This window comes from Clarias gariepinus, chromosome 16, assembly GCF_024256425.1.
Source record: "Clarias gariepinus isolate MV-2021 ecotype Netherlands chromosome 16, CGAR_prim_01v2, whole genome shotgun sequence".
Taxonomy (NCBI): Eukaryota; Metazoa; Chordata; class Actinopteri; order Siluriformes; family Clariidae; genus Clarias; species Clarias gariepinus.
The window spans coordinates 30,435,801-30,448,318 of NC_071115.1; the positions used below are offsets into that span (position 1 = coordinate 30,435,801).

Sequence of the window (12,518 nt, forward strand, 5' to 3'; positions counted from 1 at the left end):
GTTTGATCGAAATAGTTTCTCCAAAAATATCATATTTGAGCTATTAGGGGAAATAGTTTGATAATTTAACGAATTAAGGGAATATGCTCTAATATCACACAAACATTATGTGCATCCTGTGCTTCACTTAGCATAATAATTGTCATAATGATCATTTTTGCCCTGTCAACAATAAAACTGGTTAAACGATTATATTTTATGATTTATTTATTCATTCTCTATAGTGTTATCCTGTACAGGGTCACAGGGAGCCTGGCGCTTATCCCAGGAGACTTCGGGCAGGGTGCACCCTGGACAGGGTCCCAGTCCATCACAGGGCACACACACGCACTCACACACTCATTTACACACACTACGGGCAATTTGGAAAAACCAATTAGACTAATCTGCATGTCTTTGGACTATGGGAGGAAACTTCCTCAAAAGTTCTGTCAATCATGTTACTAATGAACTCACGAATGAGTGCTGTGTGACCCGCATCACATGATCTCAGTCCAGTCTGTGTGGGGGACATTTTAAACACACTGTTGTGAGTGTTCTTTAATTTTTTACAAATATTTGATCTATAATAGCTTATTGTCATTAAGCATTCTAATTAATTACTGTAAAAAGTAAAAATCTTAGCAAGTCAAATATTCATGAATCTAGCCAAACCTATGTAAAAAAGAAAAAGACAAAAAGTTTTTCTTTTGGCAGATAATTTTACTATTATACTAAAAAAAGAACAAAAGAATCTTCCAAGACATTTCTCGCTTGCAAATTTAGTAACACTACACATTAGAGATTTGTGATCTTATTTTAAAGAATTATAGATACATTTAACCATATTCAAGATATTTTCACTTGCTAAGATTAAAAAAAAATTGCAGTGTATGATTTCAATAAAATAATTTGCTCCAATATGATGTTAAATTGTTCATGAAAATGAGAAATGCTTAGCCAGGTGAATCCGAACAGTGAAATTATGGGTCAAAATAAGGAAATATGTACATAATTATTCAGAGGTGGGGGGGGGAGGGGGGGGGAATAATGTTTATGCTTTGAAATGAGCAGATTTGTCACACTGGTAGAATTTGATAACTTGAACCAATATTTGATCTCTTGAGAAAGAACATTGATTTTGTACTTTTTTTTACTTATGTGAAATTTACTCCAAATTATGGAAAGTACAGTACAAACCCACTTGTGACCTATATACACTACTGCCGAGAGATAGTATCAGTGAGTCTGATGAACATTGGTGTACACAGCTATTTGCATTATTTGCTAAAGAACTGAATTTAAAAAAATTATCAACCAACAGCCCTAGTGAGGAAAAGTAGAACATCCTCAGTGAGAACTACTTGATCCTGGACATCCATATACGTCTGTGACTAGTCCAAAGTGGACAGACAAACAGATCACTGGTCTGGATCGCTGCACGACCAAAATGAACCAAGTGATACATATAATGATCATCTGCTTTTGACAAAACTGTACTAAGATGGGTTTTGTCAAGATTCTGAACATCACGCCCAACAAAACTAGCAGCCCGTCGGCTTTTTAATGCTACAATTCCATACTACATTTTGTCCCGCTCAGTAATTTACTTCACTCTTTAATTGTGTTAAGAGGTTAAATATCACCTTCCCACTTTTTTTTTTCTTAATGCTAGCTATCATGCTCTAACCTCAAACGAACCGGCTAATCGATCCTGAAAGCGGCCGCAGTTTCCGCTCGAAGGCATTACATAACACAAACATTACGCCATTAAAAAGTAACGGTCTCATACAAATAAGTCCGATCGGTCCCTGATGAAGCCGTCGACCTCTCAGATCACCGGAGTGTAAAATCGTGCTCGTCACAAGCGGCCCGGTTTCTTAGTACAAATCCGATCATTCCAATTAAGCCTCCTACTGATATCGACCGAACTGCGGTCCGGACAGCGTAAATCAATCGCTCCTATTGTTGCTCCACATTCCAATTATTCTTCTGAGCTGTGCTTTCTGTGTAGAGCTAAAAATATACCAGGGAAGAATGAGGAACCATCACAGTGTCCAGGTGATGCAAAAACGTGGGTTTGTATCTAAGAGAATCTGAATTTCCTTTAGGAATCAAGACGCTGTTCTATATAAATTACGGTTTCTTGATTCGTTTCTACAAATAGTCTGTAGGGGGAATCCTTAAAGGTTCTAGGAGTTTTCCTATCAGATGTTTAAATGATAAGAACCTGCAATCATCCAGTGCACCCTTAAAGAACTGTAGAGAACATCGTTGGAATCAGACAGAAGTGTAAAAGAAACTTAAGACAAATTACAATTGGCAAAAAAAAAAATATTGAAATAGAATCCTACCTTCTCCCATTCACGATCCTTGTTCAGGACAATGACGACCAGTTTGGGATTCTCCTGATAGCCGTCCTCGGTGAAGGACAAATCCCGGCCATCCCATGTCACGTTCATCATATACCTAACACACACACACAGTTATGAGGTTAGTGATATGAAGAAATATCTGTTCTTTCAGTCCTACTGATATTAATGATGGAAATAATGTATGAAAGTCATTTGCAGCGCTGAAAAAAAAAGAAGGAATTAATGAACCGTCGGACACCTAAAGACTGACCGAAATCAGATGTCGCGTCAAGCAAAGATGAAAAATCTGCCTGGGATATTATTAGCATCACATGAAATCTGCATTTGTCACTGACACTATTTTGTCTTTTCTCTATTTGTCTGATGGGAACAAGAGACAGAGAGACAGAGAGAGAGAGAGAGAAGCGGTGTGATAAAGAGAGGAAGAAAAGGCTCTTGAGAAGGTGTGTAAAGGTTTTTGGGTAAGGAGATAAATCAAGGTGCGAGACATTTTATCACACGCCCATGACGTCACAGACGGCCTCCACAAACCTGAGCAGCATCCAAATTTTTCAGAACATAAGAATAAAAGAAAAGCAGGAAAATGTAATTTAGCAACACCTCCGGCCACAAATCTCCTATAAGGCCATATGGGCTATCTTCAGTCGCTGCGGTGTTCCAGCGCTTCATCTGTATCGTGCTGCAGGATATGCCGTGGAGGTTTATCATCACATACAACGATGACATCTTGATCTACTCCTCAGACAATCTCGTATGAGATAATATACTCTAGAAACATATTGTCCATATTAATAAGGGCCTGTCATACCTCCTTAAACACCAACTCTATCTCAAAAGAGAAAAATTTTCAGGTCCACCTTTTCCAGGTCAAGTTTTTGGGCCAGAGTGGGTGCTTAAGGACCAGTACAAAGTGTTAGATGTCATTAGCTGGCCCACTCCTACCACCATTAAGGAGTTGCAGTGCATCCTGCCAAAGACTATATCCTTCCAGACTGACGGTTTGTGGGACCAATTTCTTGGTACCTGGATTGGAAATTCATAACACAACAGTAGCCAGAGGCTCTAAACAGTGCTCCAATGAAAAACAAACAAAAAAAAATCATCCCTCCCCCCCTATTAAACCTCGAAAACCTACCAAGTCCTTTACCAAACCCCTTTCAGATAGTAAACAATGACCCTGGTTGCATCGTGCAAATGATTTCATGATCTCTGGAGGCAGTGTTATGATCTGGGGTTGCTTCAGTTGTTCAGTTTAGGCTCAGCAACGTTATATGGCAATAAAATTCAGTCAGCTGATGACCTGGATGTACTGAATGGCCGGGTTATTATATTTATGAAGTTTTTCTTCCCTGATGGCACTGCCATATTCCAGTGGCTTGTAAAGGAGCGGTTCTGGAAGCACGAGGAATCATTTACAAATATAAACTGCCTACAGTACTACAGTGTCTTTAACCTCATTAAGAGTTAATCAGTCAGTACAGCTAAAGGTGTTCCAACAATGCATTAGAGAGTGCAAATATTTCGCTAGACAGTGTAGGTTTTCTAGCAGACGTTGCTGCCCTCCATATTCCCCAGTAAAATAAAAAGGAAACGATTCTGCATTTAGGCTCCAGTAGCTACAGAATAGAAAAGAAGTGCTGGATCCCAGCCCATGACATGCTCGACCCTCTGCTGTGCCAAGAGTTTTTAGGTCAACCTAGGGGAGGGCCAAGGAAGAACAGCAATCCCAGATGTAGCCCCACTGAGCCCTATTTTATGAGCCAAATGCAAAAGAAAAAAGTCTTTTACCGCAATAAATTTATGTGCACCTACAGTATTTGAAGCCCTTTAATTATTAGGCCCAGACCAGCCATAACACTAATACCACCATTTGGTGAATCGAATAACCTGTAAATAGGCAACAAGATCATGGGCATTCAACGCTCCTCAAGCGCTCCTCCTCATCATACGGCTAGATCTCCTCGTCATAAGTGGATCATAAGGTGGTTAAGGTTATGGCTGATCAGTGTACTGTATATAGTTCTATTAAAGCAAAAAAGAAAACTAAATAAATGCATAGAATCACAGCAGCTGTAAAATGGAAAATTGTAAAAAGAGTGGATTTAGATAAATTACATAATCAAGACACGTTATATACACGGTAATATTTCATTAGACATTTTTTTGATACGAATAGTTTAAATGTGAATTTTTTAGCAATCAAAAAATAACTATCACAAATATGGCTTTGTATGGTCTTTTATCGAAGAACACACTTATTTAAAGGTTGTTTTAGGACTATTGTTCCATTGCTGATGGAACAAGCAAAAAAAAAAAAAATAATAAATGATAATATATACGTATAAATAATATATGACTCTACAGTGGAACCTTGGATTACGAGCATCATTCGCTTGTAAATTAAAGTAAATTTTCCCATAAGAAATAATAGTTTTGTTACACAGCCGCCCCCCCCCCCCCAAAAAAAAAAATACAATATATATTTATATATATATATATATATATATATAGTAAAAGTAAAAATAATTAACCTGCACTTTACCTTTAAAAAAGTAAAAATGTGTGTGTGAAGCCGAGAGAAGGAGGTGTGGGGGGGTGTAAAGGCGAGTTTGTGTGTGAAGGGGTCAAACGCAAAAGAAAAAAGTCTTTTACTGCAATAAATTTATGTGCACCTATAGTATTTGAAGCCCTAGATCTTTAAGTATTTGAAGGGCAAGATCATGGGCATCCATTGCTCCTCCAAGCGGGGGCCAAGAATTAGTCCGCCTGGTCCAATCTCATGGAAAAGCCAATGCTGGCCAGTATAGAAAGGAATCAGACCACCCAATGCACCATCGCCTGCCATGCATGGAGCACAACAGGCAATGAGCCCAAGTCTTCTGACCCGGCCTCCAAACTCGCCAAATCTCAATCCAATCGAACACTTACGTTAGGCACCAGACAAGCAACTTCGATCCATGCAACCCACTGGTAACACCCCCACTGCACACATAACGACAGAGAGGGAGAAAATTGATCTTTAACCTCTTTAATTAGACTTTCTTTTGCTTTTCACGCGCGCACACACGTGTGTTATGAGAAGCAGTAGATGTGCGCTGTACACATGCGCTTACAGGGACAAAATAAAATATGTTTTACACACACATGGTCACAGTGTTATAGTAAACAGTACACATGTGCACGGATGTTGATTATACCAGTAAGAGACGAGCACTAAGACCCAGCAGGGGAGACGATTACCCACAATTCCACAGCGCAAGAGAGAGAAAAACCGTTGGCTCGGTTGTGATCACATGTTGCTCGCAGTCAAAACAAGAAGTGCATGTGGGATGCATGATACTTGGTACTCGTAAACCAAGACTTGTTAGTTTTTCAAGTCAAAATTTATTAAAAATATTTGCTCATCTTGCGAAACACTCACAATCTAAGGTTTCAGGTTCACTGTACTTAAAAGCGGTATCAAGTTTAATAAAGTCTGTATGCTATAATTAAAAATGCAAGTTAGGGATGTTTAGCGTTTACTCTGTATTGCTCTATTACAAATACAGATGCATTATTAAGGAGGAAATACAGTTAAATGTGTATTAATAGGCAGTGCATTGTAAAAGGGATTCCTCTTTTATTATAAAGCTAAACGTCTTTCTGCTAGATCTCTCACCCTGCTGCAGATTCGCTAATGTAGGACATGTCCTGAACCATACCATTCTTAAAAACAGTGAGCATGGACATGAATGACCAACATCCTGACTCACTCAAAAAAACACATTTCTCTTTTCGAAACACATCCTGAAACGTCCATGTTGTTCTGTTTTTACACAAGGCTAAATCCCAAACCCCTCTCTACCCTCTGATCAAGTGCACTACTAGGTGTGTGGAACAACGGAGCCACTTCTTCTTCTTCTTTGTCTTTGGGCTGTTCCCTTTCAGGGGTCGCCACAGCGAATCATCTGCCTCCATCTAATCCTATCCTCTGCATCCTCTTCTCTCACACCAACTAACTTTATGTCCTCTCTCACTACATCCATAAATCTTCTCTTTGGTCTTCCTCTAGACCTCCTGCCTGGCAGTTCCAACCTCAGCATCCTTCTACCGATATATTCACCATCTCTCCTCTGAACATGTCCAAACCACCTCAATCTGGCCTCTCTGACTTTATCTCCAAAACATCTAACATGGGTTGTCCCTCTTGATCCTATCCATCCTTGTCACTCCCGAGGAGAACCTCAACATCTTCAGCTCTGCTACCTCTAGCTCTGCCTCCTGTCTTTTCTTCAGTGCCACTGTCTCTAAGCCGTAGAGCATCGCTGGTCTCACCACTGTCCTGTACACCTTTCCTTTCAACAACAACGGAGCCACTAAATCCTATTATGAATTCTATTCTAAAGTGAAATAAGTGGAAATCTAAAGTAAATCTGGTAAATTTCTCAGGACTGTCCACCACCTCCATGGTTTATTCTCCTCACCTTCCACCCCTGTTAATTACACTGACTATTAATCGCCAGCTCCACCAGTCGCAGTTAGTTAGTCTCGCCAGGCATGTGAGGATATTATTAATAATAATATTCATTGGTTTCCACTTCATATTTATTTCTGACAATATTTAATAATTTTTTTTAACAATAATTCCTTACTTTTTAAAATAGTTGTAAAATCATGTATGAATGTGAACAGATTATAAATAAAGTTTAAATGAGTAAAAGAAAGGTAAAAACTGAAAAAAGACTATATTTATTTATTTGATTGTTTGTTTTATATGACATATAAAATATAGAAAATATCACTTTGGATCAAAATATAGCATGGATTTTGCCATGTATCCGCAGTCCATGTACAGTAAATGGCTCTGGTTGTCACATTTTGCTCACTTGTCTGTACGTTTCTTAATACAGTAGATAATCTTGCCTCTTGTATAACTCCTGACAGGAGGTGACAGCATGTCAGACGTACAGTTTGCTGTTCAGCTGTTTCCGCTTAGGCCTCATTAGCTTCATTATTTAAGTTCCTTGTTTTGCACTGTTCCCTGTCATGCGTCTGTTGACGTTATCACTGTTTAGTCACTGTTTAGCTCACTGCTGTTGTTATACTTTTTTGTTCTTTCTGTTTTTAATGCTTGTTGTTTCCACGGTTCTTTTTTTATCCAGTTCAAATTTTTGCACTTACAGTACACATCTGCGTTGTCTGCAACTTGTCATCTTATTCATGAATTATAGGGTTTATATTTTCCCTTAAACACCCTTAAGTGTAATATCCCAAAGTGTGGACACTATGCACGTCTTACCAAATGGCAGATGGATGGAAACCCCTCTGTGCAAAGTGATTCTCTGTAATTATGAGCCTTTTATTTTAATGAATAAAGCTGGCAGAGCAGCTCAGTTCCGATGGCACTGTGTTTCTCGCCGATTTACGGCTGCGCGTCTCCTGAGCCCCGTTTCGGCTTGCTGAATTGATTGGAAGCTTGGTACAGGCAAGAGCGCGGGTCTGCCGCGAAGCTCCAATCACACTGGATATATATCACTGAATCCAATTACATCAAACCGCAAGAGAGGGAGCGAAATCGATAATCCCTGCTCTTTTCCTTTACGGGATGTGTTCCCATTGTCAGTAGTTCTTCCGATACTCGGTTTAGACCTGCTTTTACACCTGGCTGTGTCTTATTGTGTGCTCTCACAGGAGCCCTGGATTACCCGCTTCCCGCCAATTACTGCGCCATGAAAACTTTCCACATGATATCTTTATTTGAGCTTAGAGATCGCAGCGGGGACATCGTGACCCTGTCACTGAGAGATGTTCAATAAAGGAGCGACCGGTCCTAATGGTCAGGTCTCAATACCAGGAAAAGCTGCAATAACAGCTTAAACACAAATCTGATTCCCTTTCTCAGGAGATAATCTTAGTGTAAGAGCCACTGTGGTAATTATTATTAGGCTAGTCAGCTAACAATAGCTCATGATGTATTTAATTTTTAAAAAAAGCAACCTGTATGGTTAATATGATTCATTTATAACTCGTATTGTGTACTTATTTTTGCATTTTCTGCTGCTTTAAAGTTCTTTAAAGCTTCTTTATGTAGTAAGGTAATATTTTGTTTATTGTTGATGGTCATATGCTAAACTTCCCACAAATTATGAGCAGGAACGCCAAGTTGAGTGGGTATTATCCGTCCTGCACTTTTCATGTTACAAGTTTGAAAAATGTTAGAGTTGAACGCAGCATAATTCATAATGCACCATAATTCATAATGCACCATATTTAAAAAATGCAATTTAAGCTCAAATCTTAAACCAAAATTTACTAAAGTGCTAATCATAAGTTAAGTGGGACTAAGAAGTTTTCTTGGGTGTTATGTTTTTAAGCAAGGAGCATTATTAAGCTGTAAATACACTTAATATGGCAATATTTATCAATGGATTTTGCTTGAAAAGTTTTGTTTTTTACATGGAGGATATCACTTACCTTAAGACAAAAAAAAAATTCTGGATTAAATGACAAATTACTTATAGAATTATTGTGTCACGTTGTACATCTTGATTTAAAAACAAAGTGCACACTGACGCACAACTCTGACGCTTAGTTGCTGAGATAAATGTCAGAATTAGATTAGTGACAAGTATTGACCAGCTTTCATATTGTTATTGCATCAAAGGTTTAATTATATTATCTGGCTAACCACTGTAGCTATGGTTCCTTTCCTCTGTAGCTGAATCTCTGGTGTTCCTCAGGTCACACTGTTGGGTCCCTTATGATTTAAATGCACTTCAATTTAATTCTTGATTCTCCTTTCTCTTACTGATTTCACTCTTTGCAAGAAAAAAAAAAATACATTTTATGAGCATGGATTTCACATTCAATCCCACATCTGTAGTGATAAAAACAAGTGCTTTGGTAAGTGTGTGTGAATGGTTATGACGGTAAACCCGCCTGGCAGCATGCTGATGAAATCTACTAACATTATGAAGCCAGATACTGACTCGACAAACAGATTTAAAATGAAATGTAGATATAAATCTGTCTTCGGTATACACGTGTTCATAGTATTTTTTATTACTTCTGTCTTCTTCTATGTGTCATCTATCTCTGACTTCCTGAAAAGGCAAAATCTATCTATCTATCTATCTATCTATCTATCTATCTATCTATCTATCTATCCATATAGTATATAATATAATATATATATATACACTCAGCAAAAAAAGAAACTTCCTCTGACTTTGAACCGTTTTTTTTTATTTCAGTAAACTTAATGTGTAAATATTTGTATGAACACTAAAAGAGTCAACACCATAAGACATAAACTTAAAATGTTTCCCAATGTGACCCTGAATGAAGGGAGGCTCAAAATCAAAAGTACCAGTCAGTATCTGGTGTGGCCACCAGCTGCTTGAAGTACTGCAGTGCATCTCCTCCTCATGGACTGCCTATTGCGGACAATCTGAGCACTGATGGAGGGATTGTGTGTTCCAGGTGTGACTCGGGCAGTTGTTGTGGCCATCCTGTACCTGTCACGCGGGTGTGATATTCGGATGTACCGATCCTGTGCAGGTGTTGTTACACGTGGTCTTCCACTGCGAGGATGATCAGCCGTCCTTCCCGTCTCCCCGTAGCGCCGTCTTAGGCGTCTCACGGTGCGGACATGGCGATTTATCGCTCTAGCCACATCAGCGGTCCTCATGCCTCCCTGCAGCATGCCTAATGCACGTTTACGCAGATGAGCAGGGACCCTGGGCATCTTTCTTTGGGTGTTTTTCACAGTCGGTAGACAAGTCTCTTTAGTGTCCTGCGTTTTTAGAACTGTGACCTTAAATGCATAATTTCTGTAAGCTGTTAAGGTCTTAACGACCATTCCACAGGTGCATGTTAATTAATTGATTATGGTTAATTGAACATGCATGGAAAACATTGTTTAAACCCTTTACAATGAAGATCTGTAAAGTTATTTGGATTTTTACGACATTATTGTTGAAATACACAGTCCTGAAAAAGGGACGGTTCTTTTTTTGCTGAGTATATATATATATATATATATATATACATCAGAATAGAAACAGCATCCTTTAGCTGTGCCACAGCTCAAGCCAATAAACTCCGTAATTCTGTATTTTCACTTCAGCGCTCATTCAGAAAAATGGCCAACCACTGAGCGCTAAAACTGTCCCTGGATCAGCTTTCAGCGTGAGAGTAAGAGAGTGGAGGCCATGCACTTAGACAAGAATTCACAAGTTTTCATAACTTGATATGACCAAATTTTTACTCCTGAGATCAAACACATCTGTTCTACCTAAAATATAAGAGATTATTTTTACCCCAATTTTTAAAGAAAGGGTTGATGTTGATTTAATTTATTTACATACACCTGTATATTCTTAGGAATATCTGCTTATCATTTTATATTCTTGTTGCTTATAATAAATATTTAGGCACAATTAAAACATTTCTGTAAATAAAGTAATTCTAACTACAGAAGTGAGTACCTAGACATCTGAATGCCGTCCCTTATACATTTTGTCTTAAGAATTATAATTTTGTAAGAAATCTGCCTCGACATACAAGACATTTTCAGCATACGAAAAAAAAAACGAGCCGAACATTACTCCGGCTTGGTTGCGCGTATGTCAGTTTACCGTTTAAAACTTGTTTGTGTCAGTAGAAAGCCAAGTGAAAGAAGTTTAGAAATTTTATGGATTAAATTTTACTGCAGAGGTTCCATCATATTTATTATATGTGTTAATAACATCGTCGTCAGGTAATAATCTTAAATATACACACAATAAATTAGTTGCAAGTAAAAATACTAACAATATTCAGGAAAATAATAATAATAATAATAACATTGTCAGAAATGAGAGTTAGAGAAGCATAAAAACAGCTGGGGGAATGCTTTTCAATGTCCTGAACATGTGTTAAGAGTATCTTTTCCCTCGGCCATTTCCGAAGTCTGTGTTCTGATTGGCTAGAAAAATGCACTTCGGCAAAGGGGCGTCAGTATGCAGTTGATGCTACAGACACTGAAACACTGCGTTTAAACAAGGAGTGAAGACGAAACAAGACGTTGAAACATTAACACACACACACACACACACATTTTGGAGAGCTCTCAGACTGAGAATATGTGAGCTTTGACACCTTGGGCTTTATAAGTTTTACAGTGTAGAAGTAAAAATAGGCAGCGTCCCATATGTCTGAGCTTTAAAAATAAAAGCCTTAATTTCAGCGTTGATATTTCGGGACTCGACTGTGTGTACTGTATACAGCGTGTAACACAATGTGTTTGATATTACTGAGAACATTTGAGCAGAAGGGCACATCTTTGTTTGCGCTGTGTCTCTGCGTGTGTTGGCTGAGTCAATCAGGAAGGTTTGCTCGTTCATTAAGTTTATTCCTGGTTCTGTGTTCTCTGCCTTTGACCTTTTTCTCTGCCTGCGACTGGATTATGGTTATGGATTTGCTTGTAATAACGGTGTTACCTCTGGAGCTGGCAGGGCTTACCTGTTCCCTTGTGTTCTATACTGTATGTGTGTGTGTGTGTGTGTGTGTTTTTCACTAAGTGCATCTGATCCAAAGTGGGCCAGAAGGAGGTATGGCTCAGACTCATGGACTGCCAATATGCATGAAGGAGCATGTGTGTGTGTGTGTGTGTGTGTGTGTGTGTGTGCAGGCTGTTAGCAGTGCACTCTTCTTCCTGGAGGACAGATCCAGGTCAGTTAAAGGTCTCCAAGTTATATGTTATTAAAGAAAAAATAACTTTTTTTTTGTATCTAATGCTCTTCTGGTTACGCATCACTCCCTTCTCGATGACCACACTCTCATTTTTTCTGTACGACACTAAAACTGGACCTCAGCATCAGTAAATGTGTCAAGCGTCTCTTAAACGAACTTAAGTTACAGCGGCTCTAATTTCATTTAATAATTTTGAATCATGATCATGTTTATCTTCATACCTACATGAGAATACAGTAATATAAAAACACGTTATCCTAATTAATATTACCAAAAAAATTAAAGTCTTAACAAAGCGTGCAATGATTATCACTGTCTATACCGCTTTATCCTGTATTCAGGGGCCTGGAGCATATTCCTGGATGGGGTGACGATCCATCACAGGGCACACACACACACACACACACTCACACGTTCATGCACACGCTATAGGTAATTTGGAAACGCCAA

The 12,518-nt window shown here is 38.6% G+C and overlaps 1 protein-coding gene across 1 annotated transcript in view; it reads right to left on the bottom strand.

Annotated features, from left to right (window-relative positions):
* Window positions 1-12,518, bottom strand: part of grin2aa (glutamate receptor, ionotropic, N-methyl D-aspartate 2A, a) — a 138,549-nt gene that overhangs the window by 50,216 nt on the left and 75,815 nt on the right. The window contains exon 4 of the mRNA XM_053515354.1: window positions 2,334-2,448. Within this exon, the coding sequence (XP_053371329.1) occupies window positions 2,334-2,448 (115 nt within the window). The remainder of the gene's footprint in view (window positions 1-2,333; window positions 2,449-12,518) is intronic.